Here is a 23,193-nt window from a genome sequence, read left to right on the forward strand (position 1 = left end):
TGGATTTCCAGAGGAACAATGGCAGACTACAGGAACCCTTTACACCAGTGATCCCCAACCTTTTTTACGCCGCAGCCCGGTATCCCCAACCTTTTTTATGGCGCGGCCCGGTACCGACATCAGCTGGGCGCCGCCATCTTGTTTTGATGAAAAAGTGCTTCCGGTGAGCTCACCGGAAGCACTTTTCATCAACAAGATGGCGGCGCCTAGCGCTCAGTGAGCTTTTCTGGGAAATGGCTTCTACCCGGAAAGCTCACGAGCGCTGGCTCCGCCATCTTGTTTTGATGAAAAGTGCTTCCGGTGAGCTTTCTACCCGGAAAAGCTCACCGGAAGCACTTTTTCATCAAAACAAGATGGCGGCGCCTCGCTTCAGTGAGCTTTCCGGTAGAAATGGCTTTCTACCCGAAAGCTCAGGACTTGTTCCGCATCTTGTTTGATGAAAAGGCTCCGGTGAGCTTTCTACCGGAAAAGCTCACCGGAAGCACTTTTCATCAAACAAGATGGCGGCGCCAGCAAGCCAGCGCCCGTAGGACGCGGACCGGTGGTTGGGGACCCTGAGGATACAGATAAACCTCCAAGTGGCCTTAACAGCCTTCTAAAAAGGATGCAAGTGACCAGTTCTGTCTGCAAGGAATATAAACCCTTCCATTTCTCACCATCCTGTCAATGCTGAAGAAGCTTCTTGGATGAGAAGCGAAACGTCTTCAAAAGAAGAAAAAACAAGAAAGTCCAGGTGCCTCTTGAAAAAAAAAAAAGCATCTTTTGGAAAATCCCAAAGGTGTTTTTTTTTCTTCTCCAAAAGACAACTAGACTTTCTTGGGTTCCCCTCCGCCCCTTTGAAAACATTTCGCTTCTCATGCATCGAAGTTTCTTCAGTTCCAGACCCTGCTTGAGATTTTCTCCCCTGTTTGGGAGGTGGGTGGGTGGCTGGAGTCAGTTCCCACCCCCTTGCAAGGATCACAGCACCCATCCTAAATTTATTTCTTCCACTCCTGCCCCAGGAAAGTTGCAGAGAGTGTAGAGGCCAGAGGTGGGTGTTCAGCAGGTTCTGACCAGTTCTGGAGAACCGGTGACGGAAATTTTGAGTAGTTCCGAGAACTGGCCAATCCCACCTCTGACTGGCCCCGCCCCCATCTATTCTCCGCCTCCCATCGAGTCCTAGCTGATTGGCTGGGTCTTCTTTGGTTGCCCTGCACAGGAGAACGGAGCTGGAAAGCGGGTTAGTGGAGTGGGGAGGGAATGGGGATTTTGCAGTATCCTTCCCCCAGGAGTGGGGAGGGAATGGAGATTTTGCAGTATCCTTCCCCTGCCACGCCCACCAAGCATGCCACACCCACCAAACCAAGCCACACCCACCAAACCAAGCCACACCCACCAAAACAAGCCACACCCACCAAGCCACGCCCACAGAACCCGTAGCAAAACAAATGTAATAACCCACCTGCGCTTTTGTCGAGGAAGTAAGCCAACAGGCAACGCATGACGGCCTGATGACAAATCACAAGGACATTTTCTTGTCTTTCCAGCTCCATGATCACCGGTTCCAGCCTCTGCACCAGATCTTGATAGGACTGAAGGGGGGGAGGGGCGGGGAAACAGACCAAGAGAAGGTGATGAGTTACAGGTTATAGTCTTTTGGCAGAAACAGAGGAGCCGCAGAGGAGCAAGGATCTCCAATCTTGGCTACTTTGAAGACTTGTGGACTTCAACTCCCAGAATTCCACCGCCAGCATCAACTCCCAGAATTCTAGAGAAATGCCCAGGTTAATGAGAGGAATTGGCTGGCTGAGGAATTCTGGGAATTGAGTCTTAACGTGGTCAAAGAAGGCTGGCGATCCCTGATTAGAGGAAGCAAAAAACGATGCAGCGCCGGATATGGGCAATCTTGGATCCTGTAAGAGGAATCTCCTGGCCTCCTTTGGTACAGGGAGCCCTTGACTGGTTTTTCACACTTAGGACTGTTGCAGTATTCCCCACAGTCACGTGATCGAAATTCGGATGCTTGGCAACTGACTCGTATGTCAACTAAAAAAATACTCCTTTGGTCTTTTAGTTGCCAGCAGAAAGGGGGTGTGGGAAAGCAGTGCATTCCTTAAATGCTTCAGATAATTGCTAGGCAGCCAAAGCTGTTGGCGTGCAAGATTATTGGAGAGCATGATTGATGACTCTTGGCTTATGGATGTGTCCCATTGGAGAATCCAGGGGGTGGGGGGAAGATCAGGGTCAAGGGGGAAATGAATGATGTATTTTAGAGTCGGCTGCACCCAGCTAACACTGACATGGCCACTCCTAATAAATCATTTTTTTTAACTCTGACAGATGTGGCTAGAGACTTATGATTTGAATGGGGGTGGATTTGTCGGAGCCCTGACAGTGTATTTACGACGGTTGCAGGGTGCCGAGATCACATACTCCCCTTTGGAGACCTTCTGACAAGCAAAGTCAATGGGGAAAGCCAGATTCACTTAACAACCACGTTACTCAACACCTGCAGTGATTCACTGAACAACAGTGGCAAGAGAGGTGGGGAAAAAAGGGGCAAAACTCATTGAACAAATGTCTCATTTGGCCACATAAATTTTGGGACCAATTGTGGTTGTGTAAGTCGAGGTCTACCTGTATGAGGATCAGTTTTCTAAGTCACTTTTTTTTTTAGCGCAGGTGTAACTTCGAACAGCCGCTAAACGAACGGTTGTAAGTCGAGGATTACCTGTACACAGCTTTGCACAATTGTTTTAATCATTCCAACATTGGCCCAAGAGCCACATGGGGTGGGAGGAAACATCAAGGCTCCCAATTTCATGTTCCAAGAGATCAGCACTAGCCTACTGCTTGGGCATCCATCCCACCCGATGGTTAAAAATATATATATAGTTGGTGTGCCCAAACACAAACCTCTCCGGATGGATAGCGGTAATAGTATTTGTCTTGGTCGCGTAGAGCAAATTCTTCCGGATATGTTTCCTTGATTTCATCGTAAGTCATATCTTCACACACACCCTACAAGAATAAAGAGATGATAATGATGATGAAGGAGGAGGAGGAAGGAGAAGGAGAAAGAGGAGGAGGAGGAGGAAGAGGAAGAAGAAGAAATAATAATAATAATAATAATAATAATAATAATAATAATAATAATAATAATAATAATAATAATAATAATAATAATAATAATAATAATAATAATAATAATAATAATAATAGTCCACATAGCTCTTTCTCCTAATTCTGCCAATCTTTATACCAGGATGTGCTCAGCAGCCTTAACTCAAAGAATTTCAACATCTGCAGTATTTTCTATATATATTAGGGGCTTCAAACTTGGCAACTTCCGCCTGGCTGGGGAATTCTGGGAACCGAAGTCCAGAAATCTTAAAATTTGCCAAGATTGGTCACCTCTGTCCTAGAATGTCTCTGCCGGTTGGTACAAAACCAGCCTGTTTCCCTACCAGGACAACTTCCAGCTCTGTGGCCTTCAACTCCTAGAATCTATATATATATAAAAAGAAATACCACTGATGCATCATCACAAAATCTCCAGAACCGTAAAGCCTACAAACTTGAAATTTGGCACGTATGTTCCTCTTGATTTGTAAGTGCTCACTAAAGAAAGGATTTTTCTAAATGACCATCAGAGCATTATTATTTCGCATATTATTATTATTAACACGCTCTGATGCTAAGGAGTTCTACTCCCCCTCCCCACCTGAAAAGAAATCTGTTCCAAATGCAAAATCCCAAGCATAGGAGTTTCAGTTTCAGAGCAGCAACCTGCTTTAGTACAAAACGGTTGAGCTAAGCCATGCCCGGGCGCCTTGCTGTCTCCTTCTTGCTCACACAGCAAAGTTTCAGTTTCCATACAGCCCTCAACTCTCTCACACACTGACAGGACGCTAGCCAGATGAATACTGGTAGGCGGAAGCACAATTTTCCCCCCTTATTTTTCTCCTCCAAAACTAAGCCTGATTACAGTTTCGTAGCGAAGCACGGGTATCGAGCTAGTTCTACATAAACAGCCTGGTTATTCAGATTAATTGACTGGCTGACTGAGGAATTGTGGGAGTTGGAAGTCCACAAGTCTTAAAAGTTGCCAGGTTTGGCCATCCCTGCTGCTTATGTCGAAACAAGTTCCAAATTCTCCTGCATTCTCTTTTTTCCTTCCAACTTTAGATAAGAACAGAATTCTTATTCTCTCTCTCTCCAAACAGGCTGGCTTTGTGCCCTTGTGTTTCTGCACCTGTCCAGTTTGTTCTTATCTCGTGTTTACAGACTGAGTGGAAATTTGTGTTGACAGACTGAGTTTTCACACTCAGAACGGACAGGAAAATGGAAGGGGCAGATTTATTTCCCGGTAACGGAAGAGCGGCGAGAGAGAGAGAAAGAGAGAGAGAGAGAGAGATGGGAGGAGGAGGAAAATGACAGCTTCCCCCACCAAAACCCCTTTGGTTTCTTCTGCAATCCAAAAAACAAAAAGGTTCTTACAGCATCAATTTCATTCAAAGCCTTCCACTGCTCGTAGGGCAGATCAAGAGCTTCTGCCGTCTGGATTGTCCTCTTGAGATGGCTGGTCCAGACTTTGAGATCATTCAGGTTTTGCTCCTTGACAAAATTGTTCAGCTCGCTGGCAAACTAGAAAAGGAAGGACATGCAGAAAGTGATGACTCAGCTCCTGTGAGTTTTGGCGAACTGTTTGTCAGGGCCAAAGTATTTGGTCTAGCCAGCCCAAGGCTGTGAGCCAGACAGGAAAATTGGAGAAAAAAGTATATATATATCCTGAAAATGACTTCCATAAACTACAAGGACGTGTCCTGAAAGTCAACCGAAGCTGAGCTATTCAAGGGAGATCTTCCCTCAATGAGTTGGGAAAGATGGAACTCATTCAAAGTCTTTTATGACAACCACAAAGTTCCCCAGAAAGTTCTTAAAGAGTTCCTCTATCTCCCAAAATGATTTTTATGGAGGAACAAACTAAAGAGAAGTTCGTCTTTTCCCTAGAGCGAGATTTCTCAAGAAATACTTTTTGGGAAACTGGTGAACCTTGGCGACCGCCACAAGCATTGTAAGGTGTTTTCAGTGGACTTTCGCGGGGGTTTTTGTGAAGGTTTCCCCTTCTTTGTGAAAGGCAATTCTGGCTTATGCTCCTACCACCCCACTCGCCAGGCCCATTTACTCAGAAGTAAACGACACGCATACCTTCTTGCCTCTGCTGGAGAGCCCCGAGTCGCCCCCGATCTTCCCTTTGAGGTTGAATTCACTCTCGCCGTGCCGACACAAGTAGATAGTCCGGGGCTGCACGTGGATGTTCATCAGGTAGTAGACAATCCGGCTTTGGATGTGATCCTGGACTTTGTTCACCAAGTACCTTCGACCGACATCGATCACTTTGATGAGCGACAACTCTCTAAGGGGACGAAAACAACACAGGATTGCCATCGTAGCATTGTGGAGTAGCCCACAAAGCCAAACAGCGAGATCAAACTCTCTCAGAGCGCTGATGATGTTACCTAGTGGGGTAATGAAATGCCTGAAAGCAAACCACCCAGCTCAGAGAATAGCAGGGACCCCTACGGTCCTGGTCATGCCCCCCGTTGGAACCTGAATCCGTGGAGGTAAAAGGAGCCAGAACTGGAGCGGATTCGAGGGGGAGGCTTCGTTGGAAAATGGGGAGGAGCTAAGCCGAGGCAGGCCAGGCCCTTTCAGGATTGGGACGGCTTGTAGGCAGGGAGGAAGGGAGTGGCAGGATGACGCAGTGAACGTGAGAGACAGAGCTCAGGCGAGGAGCAGGGACCGCTCCTTCCTGACCCTCGAGTATAGAGAGTGGAGAGAAGGCAGGAACAGCGCAGGCTGACCCGACTACTCGGGAGGAGAGTGCCCCGCCTCTCTCCACAAGGCACACCTGGGGACCGAGACGTAAGGAGACGCCACGGGGAGGGGCATTTGTCGGGAACAAACGCTGAATTCATGGAGAATTGTGTGCCGTTGCAGACGTTGGACGTTTCCTGGACTTTTTGTTGCATTTCTGGCTTCCTGGATTAATTGCCTTGTTCCTTCGCTTCCTGGGCTCATTGACTTCTTTCCCTTGCCCTGCTGGATTTCTTGTTTTGCAGCTGTTGCGCTCACAGCTTTGTGCTGGACTACTTGCAGCCAGAGGCGTGTGTGTGTGTGTGCGTGTGTGTGGAGAGAGAGAGAGAGAGAGAAGAGAGAAGAGAGAGAGAGAGAGAGACAGAGAGAGAGAGAGAGAGAGAGAGAGAGAGACAGAGAGAGAGAGAGAGAGAAGAGAGAAAGAAGAGAAGAGAGAGAGAGACAGAGAGAGACAGAGAGAGATCACTTTGCTCTGGGACTTGCCAGAAACGTGGGAATATTTGGGGAAAATTTGAAGCAATAAAGGGACAGTTTGAACGATCAGCTGACTGTGTTGCCTCTGTACCGTGCCCCCAGGCCATCGCAGTCTTCCACTTTCTCCACCACCACAAACCCTACTCCATGAGACTTCAAGGTGTCAACTCATAAAACGTTCCTATGCCTGTTTTAGTAGTTGCCATAAAAGGGGGGCAGGGGGGGAGAAGGAAGGAAATCTGGAAGAGCAGTGCAGTACATTCCAACTCTTATCTTTAAAAGATTGCAACTAAACTACCAGAGCTTTTGCCCGGGAATATATTTAATTGGAGAACATGAATGACACCCAGCCCATGAATGTGCTCAATTGGAGAATCTGATTTATGACACACCCAGGGGGAAGGGAGGAAACAGGGTCACAGGGGACTGTAAATTACGCATGCCAGAGTTGGCTTCATTCAGGGCAGTGCCAATATGTCGCCTCTAATAAATCCTTTGAAGTTGGTTGAAGTTCGGCATGAGAATCATGATTCAATTAGGGCGATTGCTGGAATCCTGACACAAGGACTGATGGCATGTCCCTTCATTCCACGCGGTTGTAACTTTCAGTTGTCCCTAAACAAATAGGTGTTAACTTAGGACAACCTGCATCTTCAGCAGAGAAGCAGCATTCACGCTAGCGACAAGCTACTTGGAGTGGCGTGGATGCAAATCTGAACCTTAGCTGAACCAGTAGTCGTTACCCTGGTGTTTCTTTACCTGTCGTATCCGTCCGGATCAAGAGGCTGGTAACTGGATTGATAGCAGCTGATTCTCTTCATGAAATCTTCCATGGCGTCTGTCGAGTTGCAGTCCTTATAATCTGGGCTGGACAGCTTGACCTCCTTAAAAAAAAAAAGGAAATGTTCAATGGTTTAAGAATAGCAACAAGCCCGTTACATCAATCCTGTTCTAGGGATGTTACGAAAGCAGTGTTTGTCAACCTGGGCAGTTCTTAAGGTGTGTGGACTTTAACTGCCAGGATTACAGATAACAGGTAAGAGATAATCAGAGCTGGAAGGGACCTTATAGGTCATCTAGTCCAACACCCCCCCCCAAGTGGGAGACCCTACACCATTTCTGACAAATGGCAGTCCAATCTCTTCTTGAAAGTCTCAAGTGATGGCGCTCCCACAACTTCCGAGGGCAACTTCTGTTCCATTGGTTGATTGTTCTCACTGTCAGAAAGTTTCTCCTTATTTCCAGATTAAATCTCTCCTTGTTCAGTTTCCATCTATTATTCCTTGTCTGGCCTTCGGGTGCTTTGGAAAATAGCTTGATCTCTTCCTGTCTGTGGCAGCCCCTCAAATATTGGAAGACTGTTATTCTGTCTCCCCTGGTCCTTCTCTTCCCTAGACTAGCCATGCCAAGTTCCTGTAACTGTTCATCGTATGTTTTAGCCTCCAGTCCCTTTATCATCCTGGTTGCTCTTCTCTGCACTTTTTCTAGAGTCTAGATTCTGGGAGTTGAAGTCCACCCCCTCATAAAACGGCCAATCTTCGAAACACTGCAGTTCAGTGGTGGGATTCAAATAATTTAACAACCGGTTCTCTGCCCTCATGATTTCTTCCAACAACCAGTTCACCAAACTGCTCAGAAAGTTAACAACCCGTTCTCCTGAACTGGTGCGAACTGGGTGAATCCCACCACTGCTGCAGTTTAGAATGAGGCCAGGTCGGTTGTATTGCTCTCTATCCAGCAGGAAATTGTTCTAATCTTTTCCATTAAAAAATTAAAAAATGGGTCAAGTCAAACAATCTTGTATCTTTGACCTTCTAAAACAGCCTTGGGATAGAGATTACAAGCCAACAAACAAAACGTTTGCAGACTTGCTTCAAGGTTGAGGGTCATGGCTGGCTGGGGAACTTGGGAGTTGAAGTCCACACATCTTAAAAAGAGTTGGCCAGGTTGACAAACACTGTTGACAAAATAAGAGTCCACAGCGTTCAATCTGCCTCGTGGCTTCGCTACCGCAGGTAGTCCTCGACTTAGAACCACAGTTGAGCCCCAAATTTCTCTTGCTAAGTGCGGCGGTTCTGCCCCATTTCACCGCCAGTTGTTAAGCCGATCGTTTGAAGTTGCTAAGTTAGTCACACGGTTGTTAAGCAAGCAAATCTGGCTTCCCCGTCGACTTGGCTTGTCGGAAGGCTGCCAAACGGGGATCCCGTGACCCCGAGAACACTACAACCGTCGTAAATAGGAGTCAGTCGCTATAAGTATCCGAATTTTGATCACGTGGCCATATAGAGGCTGCCATGCGGGGGGGGCTGCTGTGGGGTTCGCAGGGGTTCGGGAGAGCCCCTAGCTAAGATTCTGTCAAAGTTCGGAGAATCCCCCAAATCCCACTCCTGGCTGGCCCCACCCACCCTTCTCCTCCCGTCCCAGGAGTCCCCACGTGACCTGTTTTGGATGCAAGGTAAGTGCAGAGGCTCAGGGAGGGTGAAAAACGGGACTCCCGGAAGTTCGGGAAGGCCGGAAATGGGCCCGTTTCCAGCTTCCACAGCGTCTCCGGAGCCTGGGGGCGTTTTGCTGTCTTAGAGGCTCGAGGAAAGCCTCTGGAGCCTGGGGAGGGCAAAACACCACCCCCACCGTGGTGCAGGCAGACTAGGTCACGCCCACCCAGCAACCGGGCAGAGCACCCCTTGTTAAAAGTTTTGAAGCCCAGCTCTGCTGCCATGGTGTGAAAAGCAGCAGTCATGTCAGATACTAGCATCGCTCTTCAAAGCCTTAGTAAGACCACACCTAGAGTCCTGCATCCAGTTTTGTTCACCACATTATAAAAAAGAGGTTGAGACTGTGCAGAGAAAGTGCAGAGAAAAGCAACCAGGATGATTAGATTAAAACACATGAAGAACGGTTGCAGGAACTGGGCCTGGCTAGTCCAGTGAAGAGAAGGACCAGGGGAGACAGGATAGCAGTCATTCAATATTTGAGGGGTTGTCACAGGGAGGAGGGGAGTGTGTCAAGCTATTTTCCAAAGCACCTAAAGGCCACACAAGGAATCATGGATGGAAACTGAACAAGGAGAGATTTAACCTGGAAATAAGGAGAAACTTTCTGACAGTGAGAACAATCAACCCATGGGGCAGAAGTTGCCTTTGGAAGTTGTGGGAGCTTCATCACTGGAGGCTTTCAAGAAAAGATTGGACTGCCATTTGTCACAAATGGTGTAGGGTCTCCTGCTTTGGCAGGGGGGTTGGGCTAGATGACCTACAAGGTCCCTTCCAACTCTGATTATCTGTTATCAGTTTTTTTGGGAGGTGGGGCATTGTAACTTTGAATGATCACCAAACAAACTGATGAGTTGGTGAGAATGGGAAGGAGAGATTCCATTACGCACAAGTTGGATGTTCTCTCACTCAACTGGGATCCCTTCAGAGGTGGGTATTCAGCAGGTTCTGACCAATTCTGGAAAACCGGTAGTGGAAATTTTGAGTAGTTCAGAGAACCCGCAAATACCACCTCTGACTGGCCCCGCCCCATCTATTATCCCGAATCCCAGCTGATTGGCTGGGTCTCCTTTGGTTGCCCTGCACAGGAGAACGGAGCTGGAAAGCAGGTTAGTGGGGTGGGGAGGGAATGGGGATTTTGCAGTAACGTTCCTCTGCCACGCCCACCAAGCCATGCCACACCCACCACGCCGTGCCCACAGAACCGGTAGGAAAAAAAATTGAATCCCACCACTGGATCCCTTCCCAGAAAATATTATTTCTCCAGCCCAACCTGAAGGATTTTCTGGGGTCCAGGCTGGACTTGAGAGACAGCAAACACTCTTCAAACTTACCATGATGTTGCTTGCTACCACAGTTGGGTCATTGCAGACGGACTCAATGAAGAACACCTAACGTAAGGAGAAGACATTAGAATTAAGGCCTTGTGACAGTATGACTTTGGTATGCACAAAAATGGAAGGACACTTCAATTCCTAACATGGACAGAATGGTTGCAGATGTTGATGGAATTGGCTGAAATGGCAAAATGGACTATTTTGATGAAAGAAAAGAATATTATAATTACTTTTGTTTCCACATGGAGACCGCTTCTGAACTTCATGCTTGAAGTGGACGAGAATTAAACTTTGATTTTGGGTTTTAACGATTAGATTGGTAGATATATTCTCATCGTGCCCAGAAAAGAATATCTGCCTCTACTTAGGATCGAACCCACAGCCTCCTGGACACTCAGCGAATGGTTGTAAATCGAGAACTACCTGTTTGTCCTGAGAAGCAGACAAACAGCCACGTCAATGTTCTCCAAAGGGTTCCTACCCAATGTGCTGGGTGGAAAGGCCCATAATTCTTACTCTGCTGGGAATTATGGCAGTTGTAAATTAGCACGCCAATAGGGCATTGGATTGGGGAAAGATTTGAGTCTAAGCAAGGTGCCAACTATGTCCACAGGAAAGGAACCTGTACAAACAGCAGTGGGCCAAATCTTAAAATCCCTTGCATTTTGGTTCAAGAATGTCAACTCACTTTGTATCCGTTTTCTTTGGCAAAATGCAAGACCATGGATCTTCGCTCACGGGTCGTGTTGGTAGCGTCAAAAACCTGGGGAGAGAAGAAAAATTTAAAAAGATGTCGGACGGCTCATTTTTGTCAGTTGGTTTTCAAGAAAAAGGAGACAAACTTTTCCAGAATCCCAACCATCTTCACATGAAGATGAGCAGAACCAAACCACAATGTTCTCCATAAGTGTACCGTTCAGTTCCTTGTCAGTTGCTTTCCATAACTGGAAACAATTCCTTCAGCATGGACACGGGGTGGATGGGTGAAATAATTAGGGTTTGTTTGTTTATTTAAAATGGGACACATCTTTAAGTTCCACTGGACAATGTTGATCTCCTCTCCTCTTCAAAATAAAAAATAAAATAAAAATCCAGACTAATGTCCATAAATTTTGGGCCATCACAAATTTGAGAGGTCCTTGGTGATCCCCAAGATGGGTTATTTTCTTGCAGACATTTCATTCATGCAAACTAAGTAATGAGCACTGATGATGTTACTTAGTTGGGTTATGAAGAATCTGCACGAAAACAACCAAACTCAAGACAATATGAAGGACCCCTCATGTCAACCCTGAATCTATCTACATATATAAAAAAGCGAAATACCCCTCACTCATCATCACAAAATCTCCAGGACCGTAAATCCTACAAACTTGAAATTTGGCATGTACGTTCCTCTTGGTTTCTAGGTGCTCGCTAAGAAAGGATTTTTCAAAATGACCATCAGAGTATTTAGAGTATTTCCTATATTATTATTAACATGCTCTGATGCTAAGGAGTTCTACTCCCTCTCCCCACCTGAAAAGAAATCTGTTCCAAATGCAAAACACAAGCAGAGGAGAGGAGTTTCAGTTTCAGAGTAGCAGCCAGCTTTAGTACAGAACGGTTGAGCTAAGCCACGCCCAGACTCCTTGCTGTCTCCTTCTTGCTCACACAGCAAATATTGTTTCAGTTTCCAAACAGCCCTCAACTCTTCTCACACACTGACAGGACGCTAGCCAGATGAATACCGATGGATGCCGGTAGGCAGAGGCATAATTTTCTTTTCCTTCTCTTCCTCCCCCAAAACTAAGCCCGACAAAACATAGTTTTGTAGCAAAGCACGGGTATCGAGCTAGTTGGAAATATTCTCCTGTATTGGAATCATAAGCTCGGACTCGGAGATCTTTAGGGATTCCTGCACATTTAAAAACCACGGGGTAGACCTGGAGGAGGTTCATTAAAACGATTTAAATCAGACCAGTTTGGCTCTCCCAAACAGGGACAACCTTTCACAAGATGTCTTCTTCCAAGGCGCTTCAAGGAATGTCACTTACTGCAATCTGTCCACCTTCCTCCGATAGGTAGAGCTTGACGTCTCTCAAGGCGCTTAAGGCACACTGTCTGTAAGGAAAGCGCAAAAACCGCCTATGAAAGCCTGTTTAGATCACACAAGAGTTTGGTAGCAGCCCTCAGGCTATTTAGTAAGGCTGCCCAATTGGACCTGTAAAAATTCAGAGGACTGCAAGATGGCAGCATGGAGACAACCAGGCAGGAGTGGGATTCTATCAGTTTGGACCGGGTTCAGGCGAAGTGGATGTTAAAGTTACAGCTGGTTCGCCGAACGGATATTTCAACCAACCGGCTGACCCCATACCTCCTGCCCTGTGCCCCACTTCCAGGAGCCTCCATGCGACCCATTTTCGATGGAGGTCAGTGCAGGGTCTGGGCAGAGGCTCTGGGAGGGGGAAAAACGGGTCTTCTGGAAGTCTGGAAACTGGCCTTTTTCTGGTTTCCGGAGGGCCTCCAGAGCCTGGGAGAGGCCATTTTCGCCTTCCCAAAGGCCTGGGGAAAGCCTCCGGATCCTTGGGAGGGCGAAAAATGGCCCTTCCAAACCCCGGAAGTTGCAAAATGGGCCTGTTTCCGGCTTCCGGCGGGCCTCCAGAGGCCGGGGAGGCTGTTTTTGCCCTCCAAGAGGTCCGGGGAAGGCTTTGGATGAAAATGTCCTCCCCACCTTTTGGTGGGACTCTGGAGGCCCACCAAAAGCCGGAAACAGAAAGTTCTGGTAGGTCCCACCTGGTGGGACTTTTGAATCCCACCCCTGAGACCAGGTTCTTGAGATCTTTGGACGGTCCTCTAGGAGCAACCTCATTTTTTCCTCCCCAGCTCAGATGAGGTAATTTTGGATGCAGTCCATCCCACCTCACCAAAGGTATTGCTCATTCACCAGTTTCCCTCTAGGTAACCTATCACTTTCTGTCAGAAATGTGCTTCGTGTAGAAAAATGAGATAGCTTCGGGAAGAACAAAATATAATATTTTAAAACATCAAAAATGAGACATTTACATATTTTTCCAGAACTGCTGCTCAAACAAGGCAGGGACAGATAGTCCTCGACTTACAACCACAATTGGGAGCCCAAAATTTATGTTGCTAAATGAGACCATTAAATGACTTGTCACTGCAGTTGTTAAGTTAGTAACGTGGTTGTTAAGTGAATCTGGTTTCCCCATTGATTTTGCTTGTCAGAAGGTCGCAAAAGGGGATCACACCTGACCCCCGGGACATGGCGACCGTCATAAATACGAACCAGTTGCCAAGCGTCCGAATTTTGATCAGGTGACCAAGAGGATGCTGCAATGGTCGTAAGTGTGAAAAACGGTCATTAAGACATGCTTTTCAGTACCGTTGTAACTTCAAATGGCCGCTAAAATGAATGGTTGTAAGTTCAGGACTATCTGTAGAGGTTTGTGCATGTAGAGCTTCAGCCATAGCCCTGAGGACTAGCACCTTCATTGGTACATGGGTGGAAAGCTCACCCGCACATAGCAATTGCAGTCTGGATTTTGGAAATTGGTGTTAGCAATTAAAAAAAATAACCTCTTTATCACGCCGCTGAGGTTGCTGGCAGATTGTCTGACTTCTGCAAAGAAATTTGTTTTTTTCTTTGCCCAGCTAAGGAAAATATTTTAGGCCGTGGGGCTGCATGGAATCTGCTGCCAGCTTGTATTTCACAAAACCTGCGTTTGGATGCCACCCCAGCTCCTTAGGAGAAGGAGGCAATTGTGTCCTCTTGTTCAAACACTCAACAAAGGACAATGTCCCCATTTACAAATTTAAGAATAAAGACTGCGGATTTTCAGAACGAGAACCGCTCTCTCAAGTGCTGAAAAAGCAGGAAGATTAAAGACTTTCCCATAATGGCCTTTTTTCACATTGTTGGAAAAGGTCTACCCACGCTACAGGTAATCCTCGCTTAGTGTCAAAGTTCAAAAAGTTACGACCATCCTGGAAAAAGGGACTTATCATTTGGGTCCAAAGTTCCAGTGGTTGGGGTCACCTGCCCTTCCCATCCACCCCGCAGTCACATGATCGCATTTTGGGCTTTTGGCAATAAAGCCACATTAGCAGCATCCCGTGGTGATACGATCGTGTTTTAACCATGGTTTTGCCCCCAAATGGGGACTTCTGGCTTTCATCAAAACCCTGCCATAGCAAGCAATGGGTTGGCTTCAGGACCACTGTGTGTGCTTTATGATTGACATGTTCACTTTATGGCCGCAGCAAAAAAGAACGTAAAATTATGATGGGCAGGCTCCATAACTGAAGGACTACCTATATTTTCTTTTCCCAACTTCATAACCTTGATGTTTCCTGGTGGTCTCACATTTAAATCTAGTCTGTTAAGCTTTTCAGTGGTTTTCTGCAGGCAGGCAGGCAGGCAGGAAGGAAAGAAAAAGGAAGGAAGGAAGGGAGGGAGGGAGAAAGAGAGAGAGAGAGAGAGAGAGAAAAGGGGAAAGAAGGAAGGAAAAAGAAATATAAAAGGGAAAGGAAAGAAGGAAGGAAGGAAAGAGAGAAAAGAAAGGGAAGGAAGGAAGGAAAAAGGAAAGAAAAAGAAAGAGAAAAGGGAAGGGAAGGAAAGAAAAAGGGAAAAGAAAGGAAGGAATGAAGGAAAAAAGAAGGAAAGAGAGAGAGAGAAAAGAAAGGGAAGGAAGAAAGGAAAGAAAAAGAAAGGAGAAAGAAAGAGAGAAAGAGAGAAAAAGAAAGGGAAGGAAAGGAAAGAAGAAAGGGAAAAGGAAGGAAGGAATGAAGGAAAAAAGGAAAGAAAGAGAGAGAAAAGAAAGGGAAGGAAGAAAGGAAAAAAGAAAAAAGGAAGGAGAGAAAGAAAGGAAGGAGAGAAAGAAAGGAAGAAAGGAAGAAAGAAAGAAAGAAAGAAAGAAAGAAAGAAAGAAAGAAAGAAAGAAAGAAAGAAAGAAAGAAAGAAAGAAAGAAAGAAAGAAAGAAAGAAAGAAAGAAAGAAAGCTCAAGGGAATTTGAGACTTACTTGCGGACTTTCATGGCTTCCTCATTGTCAGGGCGGAAGAAGTTGTAAGAGCTGTAATGTTTCACAACCTCACGCCGATACTCGCCGACGTTGAACACTGCAAAGCGGACGAAGACATCAATCAGGCTTCTTGTCAGATACATTTGTGTTTTTTTGGTTTTATTTTTAACTTTCTGGCCACTCTTCAGAATTCCTGCCAGTTCTCCAATCCAGATGTGATCCTGCCTGGAGGATCCAGAGACCGGCCAAGGCCTGCTGGATGCTGCGGCCAAGCTGGCCAGGCTCATGATTTACACATCCATAGGATCCATTCTTCGATATTAAGGGCACCCCCACTTCAATAACTGTTCCATACAGGTAGTCCCCAACTTGCAACCGTCCCGTTTAGACTGTTCAAAGCTGCAACGGAACTGAAAAAAGTCCCTTATGACCGTTTTTTTCACACTTACGACCGCTGCAGCATCCCCCAGTTACATAATGATCAAATTTTGGATGCTTGGGAACTGACTCACATTTATGACGGTTGCAGTGTCCCCACTTTAGCAACCTTCTGACAAGCAAAGTCAATGGGGAAGCCAGATTCACTTAACAACCATGTTACTAAGCTAATAATAGCAGTGATTCCCTGAACGTTGGTGGCGAGAAAGGTCGTAAAAGGAAGTAGAACTCCACGATTGTCTCGCTTAAGAATGGAAATGTTGGAGCATAACGGCAGTCATAACTTGAAGACTAGCTGTATCCCCTCAGGTTGAAAGCCTCAAACCTGACACTCGCAAGCATTTTTTAAATTTATTTTTTAATTTTAATTATAAGAATACAACACAATACATCCTTGTTATACATATATACATTTTACTTCATCATTTATAATATCCTTATTTAATATATTAATTACTAATTAATATAATCATAACTACTAATATTTCAACATTGTCTTCTGCTATATAACCATTGATAAAATTTATTCCATGTTTTATAATATTTAGACTCTCCTTTGTCTTTTATTTCTAACATTAAGCTATCTGATTTCGGCACATGCTGTAATTTTTCTTATTATTTCTGTTTCTGGAGGTATGATTTCATTTTTTCCAGTATTGTGCATATAATATTCTAGCCACCATCAATACATGGACTATTAAATACATTATTTCCTTCGCAAGCATTTTGATTTCACACCACCCATTAAAAAAAACAACAACGATTCGCCTCAGAGCTCACCTTTCGTCGGCACGCCAATCCAGTTGAGGTAACGGGTGAGTTTTTTGGAAATGTAGGTTTTCCCGCGAGCCGGCAATCCAACCATCACGATTACGGTAGGGGAATTGGTGAGCTGTGGACCACATACTGCAGGGGCACAGGAAGGAAGGAAGGAAGGAAGGAAGGAAGGAAGGAAGGAAGGAAGGAAGGAAGGAAGGAAGGAAGGAAGGAAGGAAGGAAGGAAGGAAGAAAATATAGTTAAAATTAATGTCAAATATATATATATGCTTTATAAACCACAATTCATGGCTTGTAATAAATTCTGTTGCAGACTTAACAAACCTGGCCTATAGGGAAGTTGAGCAAGAAACAGTGTGAAAAGGAGCGACATGAATGAGCATGGCCGCACCTAAAGCATAGTTTAAAAGCATTTACTATTCTTGAATCAACACTATAAATATTGTTGGATTAGTGTAATAAATAACACAAAAAGTGCACGGAATGGAACCCCATTTTTCCCATGGGAATCAAAGACTTCACTACTAAGAATCAGTGAATAATTTATCAGTGGCAAAACAATAGTGAATAAACAGTGGTTATTTATATCAAGATTTTCTCCTTGGCACTTTAAATAATTTCAAGACAAGGTATATGCCCATTTAGTGCCAGTCTCTGAGATAAGAACACAGGTCACTTCCATTTAGCAAGAAACCTGCTATAGCCAGTAAGAGATTTGCCTGGAATTTGAATAAAACCTGAATATGTTATGCTTTAAACTCTCTGGACTTTTGTTCCTTTCAAAATGCAGCTATTTTACAAACCAGCAGTCATGCTAAGCAAACAAGCAGCTTTATTTGGGAGAAAATCCTTTTCTAACAGAGTTGGGAAGAAAAAAACTGAAAGCATCCAAACCGCCGGGTTTTACAGGAAGCATCTCTGATCTTTGTACCAAATGTAATTAAAAAAAAACCTATGTGAAATATATTTTGTCCTCCCTAGATTATGAAGCTCAGAGACCTTTTCACAGGAACGGGCTTAACGGAGTAGATTAAACACCTTAAAAGTTTACACCCTACAAATGAGACCAAGAGAAAAAAAATATCAAAATCTGAGAAATCGTGAATCTTTAAATATATATATATATATTGAAGGCATTCTTGCAATTGCTCAACTGAGACTCAGGAAGACAGTGGGATGTATCTATGCATTAGAAAAAGAGAAAAAAAAATATCAAAATTTGAGAGATCCTGAGGCTTTAAATATTACTTAAATAATTTTGAATTGCATTCTTGCAATTGCTCAACTCAGATTCAGGAAGACAGTGGGATGTATCTATGCATTAGAAAAAGAGAAAAAAATATCAAAATCTGAGAAATCGTGAATCTTTAAATATATATATATATATTGAAGGCATTCTTGCAATTGCTCAACTCAGACTCAGGAAGACAGAGGGCCGTATCTTTGCATTTAGAAACCGCGCTGAGCTTTCGGCCCAGCCCAACTCTGCTGTTCAGGGAATGCGTGCAGAGAATCACGCTGCCACTTTCCCCCAACTCCATCCTCAGCCAGCCCTAATTGTAGAGCTCCAGAGATTTTACGTGGTGGACGTGCCATATGGCAGAAAACAAATGGATCGCCCTTAGGAATCCTAGGCTGAAGCATCACTTTGCAAGCCGGGCCCACCTCTTCCCCAGGAGGGGGAGGAGCCAGAGTGTTAGGAGGTGGCGTGGAAAATAAGCTCACGCTCCAAAGGCATCTTCGGGATGCTTGGAAAAAGAGAGAAGCCGTGGAGCACCGCCCCATTGTGGGATTTCCATGCAATTTGCATCGGAGATGCACACAAACTGGCACGCACACCAAGGCAGCTATCTGCCTCCAAGGTAGCTATTTGCAGCTCCCCCCACCCCTCATCGCCTTTTATTTAAAGCAGGAGAGGCAAAGCGGAGTAGAATTCGCTTAGCTGGCTCAGTTGAATCAGTTCAGAAGAATCAAACCCAGAGAACTGAAATACACAAAGAAGCATCCTTGGAAGGATGATTTAAACACAAAAGGAAGCATTTCCTTTGTGATTATGCCCCAGGGCTAAGTGTCCGAGACAGGGGCAATTTGCAAAAAGATTGGTGAGATTGAGCGGGAGGCTATAGATGTACAAAACCCTGAGAAGAAAAAGGACAATATTTTGCATTCAAACAAAAATAGAGCACTTCTGCAAGGGATCCAATATTTTTAAACAACTTGCTTTTGTTGGTGGTTCTGAATGCCTATGAGTGTGATGAAAGAGTCTTCTTTTAAAATAATGTCTACAATTTTCAGCTCTTCCACTTTGCTTCTGTTCTCAGAGGTTTTTTTTTCTGTACACAAAACCCACTTATAAAACTTTAGAACTTTATAATTCTTTATTGGCCAAGTGTGATTGGACACACAAGGGATTTGTCTTGGTGCATATGCTTTCAGTGTACATAAAGGAAAAGATACATTCATCAAGTATCATCAGGTACAACACTTCATAGTCATAGTCATAGAGTACAATAAGCAATCAAATCATACTAGGAAACAGTCAATAAAAATCATTAGGATACAAGAAACAAGTTACAGCCGTACAGTCATAAGTGGGACGAGATTGGGGAAAGGAAGGATGGGAGGATTAATAGTAATGCAGACTTAGTAAATAGGTTGACAGTGTTGAGGGAGTATATCTGACAGAGAAACTATCTGAGCAGCTCAAGGCAATTTTCGTCAAAAACTAGGAGGAGGAGGAGGAGGAGGAGGAGGAGGAGGAGGAGGAGGAGGAGGAGGAGAAGGAGGAGGAGGAGGAGGAGGAGGAGGAGGAGGAGGAGGAGGAGGAGGAGAAGGAGAAGAAGAAGAAGAAGAAGAAGAAGAAGAAGAAGAAGAAGAAGAAGAAGAAGAAGAAGAAGAAGAAGAAGAAGAAGAAGAAGAAGAAGAAGAAGAAGAAGAAGAAGAAGAAGAAGAAGAAGAGGAAGAAGACACTACTAATCCATGTTAGGTTGATATTTAAATAAACCCAATTGGGATTTTTCTCTATTGCTTTGCAAAGGTATGGCTCAGGCTGTGTTTGCACAACGTATTAAGCCAATACCAGGCAAATGCATTAATTTTATCAGAATGACCTGACCTGCGAAACAAAAGATATCAAACCTTTTTTAAAACAAACAAACAAAGGGATTAGTTTAAACTTCAGAAAGTATTAAAGAAGAAGCTAGACTTATCAAAGATGGTTTAACTGGTCCTTCCGCATATTAAAGAAGGCTGGATTATAGGGCCTCTGCAGTCCCATCTAACTCCACAATTCTATGATTTGGCCGCTTCTGTCAATGGCCCTGGATTGACACCTCCTAAGAGGGAAGAGAGGATAGGAGCCACAAAAGAATTCACACCCTTTAGATAACACAACACAACCAGGAATCTCCTTGAAGCATTCAATTGCTATCACTTAATTCTACTGCCTCTGCAGAAAATAGGCTTAAAAACGTTATGTTGTGTTCACTGAAAAGCAGAGTTTTCTTATGGAAGGTGGTAGAGAGGAATACAGTATGAGGATTAAACAGATCCTGGAATATCAGAGGATATCTTGATATATTTTGTTGGGATGAAAAGATTATATTTTTTGCAGCAAAGTAAAAATTGATCAAACCAACCCAGGTACTTCTAAAGCCCGGGTTTGGCACAGCTTCTGAACCTAATAAAATGTGCTTCACACAATAAACCATTGTTTTCTTAACGGACACAACTATTTGGTTTACAAAATTAGCAAATCTATAAATGAAGTCTGTTCTGGCTAGATGGGCCCAAGATTTCTGGAATGTACCTGTCTTTGCAAGCGTTTGAGGAATGACAAAAGACTGCAAAACTCAAGATTTCTTCCAAGCATAATAGGAGAAAGATCCACAGGGATTCCCTGGGCTAAAAGTTTTCTTTTAGCACATCTTTTCACAAACAATTCAGAGGAGGAGGAAGAGGAGAACAAAGGAGAATTTACAACCCATTATTTCTTCTTTGCCTCCCTGAGTCACTGCAGAAATATTTTTTCTGTTGCTGCCCAAGAAGGATTTGAAAAGGTATTTTTACCTTCCCCATCTAAGGCAATCCAAACTTAAATCAAGAAGTTGCCTCCAATCAAAGGTTTGCATCATTCCAACAAGTGATTCCCCCCACACACACACACAATTGTGAGGCCTTCCAAGATAAGATAATGGGCAGAACTGCTGGTGGCATCTGCCTCTCCCTCCAGTGACCTTTAAGGACAATAAAGGGAAGGAGGAAATTGAGAAATAAATGGATTAACACCGTGTTAAATACTGATTCTTGCCCAGATACACATTAGGACAGGAAACCAAAAGGGAAATCCTGGAAATAAAATCAAGATAGCATTATAATAACATTTGTACTAGGATCTGTTGCATCTCATCCCTGGCTCTTCTTTAAAAAAAAGTTGGAAATGTCCTTATTAGAAGAGAATTATCTTTAGCTCCCGGGTTGAACTGTGTAGGGGCCTTGGTGCTCTCTGAGCTAGGTTGTTTTCTTGCAGATGTTTCATTACCAAACTAGGTAACATCAACAGGGCTAGACGGATGATGCACTGATGATGTTACCCAGTTTGGTAATGAAATGTCTGCACCAAAACAACCGAGCTCAGAGAGCAGCAAGGATCCCACAGGGCCAGATTAAACTTGGCAAAACTTTTAGGGCGGCACCCCCCGATTTGGGCCAACCCAACCAACCACATCGGGTTATGATTCAAGGAACTGTGTGAAAACAGAAGCCAAGCTCACAACTGCCTGGATAAGAGCGGATGAAAAAGGTTCGGCTGCTTGGTTTGAGACAAACACGGCTTTCACAGGGAGCGAACGAAGAGCTCCGGGGAGGTGCATCCATCTCTGTGGCTTCACTTTCCACTCCTGAGTCACCTGGCAGGACCAGCTCCCGATCAGAGAGAAAGAGGCGGCTTTTGAGGATTGTGGCACCTGCAACTCAGCCTTTCCTCGGTGGGAATTTGCAGTTATACACAGCCACACAGCTTTGTGGCCCGTCCAAAAAGGATACGTACATAATTAGTTAATAGCTCACACACAAGGGATGTAAGTAGGTAGGTAAGTAGGTGGGTAGAGAATAGAGATCGATAGGTAGAAATATCGATAAATATAGATATAGATCAATATAGATATAGATCAATAGATAGATAAAGAGAGAGAGATAGAGAGATGAGAGATAGAGATTGATAGAGAGAACGAGAGAGATCGACAGATATAGATCGATGGATAGAGATAGATATATATAGAAATAGATATAGATCAATAGAGACAGATAGATATAGAGATAGATATATACAGATCAATAACAGATATAGACAGATACCTTGTTTGTGTGTACACACACACACACATATATATATGCACAAACACCACACAAACACATAAACACAAATGCATATATACATACACGTATATACACACACACACACACATGCTTACATATCAAATCCAAGAAGTTAGTACTGTTGATTATTTCTGCATAAGATAAGATTACAGCCAGTCCTTGACTTTCATTTGTTTAGTGACTGCTCAAAAGTTGCAAAACCACTGAAAAAAAGTGACTTAAGTGGTGACCATTTTCCACACTTAAACGACCATTGCAGTTTCCCCGTGATGGTCACATGATCAAAATCCGGATGGTTGGCAATGGACTCGTATTTATGACGGTTGCTGTGTCCCAGGGTCACATGATCCTCTTTTTACGACCTTCTGATGAGCAGTCAAGGGGGAAAGGCAGATTTCACTTAACCCGGTTACTAACTCAACAGTGATTCCCTTAAAAAGGGTGGCAAGAAAGGTCGTAACAATGGGACAGAACTCACTTAAGAGAGGGACTTGCTTAGCAAGAGAAACTTGGGTCTCAGTTGTGGTCGTAAGTTGAGGACTAACTGTATATGGCAATCCCAAAAGTGCTTTTTCAATATATACTCTCTTCCTCTTTTTCTCTCTCTTTTCCTCCCTCCCTCTTTCTCTCCCCTTTCTCTTTTTCTGTATCTTCCTTCCTCTTTTTCTCTCTTTTTTCTCTCTGTCTCCCTCCCTCCCTCCCTCTCCCTTCCAGACTTCTTATGGCTCAATACATCTTTATTACGGTCATTAACTGTAAATTCTATTACTGAAAGCAGTTTCCCTGTAGATAAAAGTCCGGGCAAAGGTAGGATAAATTAAGCCATGTCAGCTGAGCATCCGTGTCCTTTAATCGGGGCTACTAGACAGTGCAGGACCGCAGCCAAATGTTATCTTATCCCGCTGGTACCTTTCACGAACGGCTGAATCCAAGAAAATAAATAATTGGGCCTTATCACCTGACAGCAAAGGTTCATTCACCTGGCTCACCTTCACTGTAGGCAAGAGGTTCTTGAAAGGCGCAGGGCCCCAACAGCAGAAAAGGGTTGGCCCCCCCAAATCACAAAGCAACCCCCCAGAGGGGAAGGAAAAAGGACCTGTGAGTCTAAAATCTATACTTTTTCTCAACAAGTGGTTCTTGATTTACAACTGTTGGCTTAGTGACCAGAAGTATTCCAACGGTATTGGAAAAAGTGTCCTTTGGACACTTGGGCCCATTGCAATGCCCCCATAATCAGTGATCAAAAATGGCAAAATCTTCCTGGGATCGCCATTTATTTACTCTTCCCAGACAGAGACAAAGCCCATTTGGGGGGTGCGTGAAACGGGAGGATTCACTTCACCAATGTGTGAATTGATTAAGAACTGCAGCGATCTGCTTAACAACCATGGCCAAAAGGTCTTCAAACGGGGCAAAACTT

General features: G+C 44.4%; 1 protein-coding gene across 6 annotated transcripts in view; it reads right to left on the reverse strand.

Annotated features, from left to right (window-relative positions):
* Positions 1-23,193, reverse strand: part of PFKFB3 (6-phosphofructo-2-kinase/fructose-2,6-biphosphatase 3) — an 83,133-nt gene that overhangs the window by 15,877 nt on the left and 44,063 nt on the right. For all 6 annotated transcript variants that reach the window (XM_087968892.1, XM_087968891.1, XM_026683963.2 and 3 more), the window contains exons 2-11: positions 16,401-16,526; positions 15,183-15,279; positions 12,196-12,262; positions 10,848-10,922; positions 10,157-10,213; positions 7,093-7,217; positions 5,191-5,398; positions 4,480-4,626; positions 2,896-3,000; positions 1,442-1,571 (exon numbers count right to left, since the gene is read on the reverse strand). In XM_087968892.1, coding sequence (XP_087825018.1) covers positions 1,442-1,571; positions 2,896-3,000; positions 4,480-4,626; positions 5,191-5,398; positions 7,093-7,217; positions 10,157-10,213; positions 10,848-10,922; positions 12,196-12,262; positions 15,183-15,279; positions 16,401-16,526 — 1,137 coding nt within the window. The remainder of the gene's footprint in view (positions 1-1,441; positions 1,572-2,895; positions 3,001-4,479; positions 4,627-5,190; positions 5,399-7,092; positions 7,218-10,156; positions 10,214-10,847; positions 10,923-12,195; positions 12,263-15,182; positions 15,280-16,400; positions 16,527-23,193) is intronic.

Source organism: Notechis scutatus, chromosome 6 (genome assembly GCF_049901735.1).
Source record: "Notechis scutatus isolate UNSWTSFEM ecotype Mainland chromosome 6, rNotScu1.2, whole genome shotgun sequence".
NCBI classification, from domain to species: Eukaryota; Metazoa; Chordata; class Lepidosauria; order Squamata; family Elapidae; genus Notechis; species Notechis scutatus.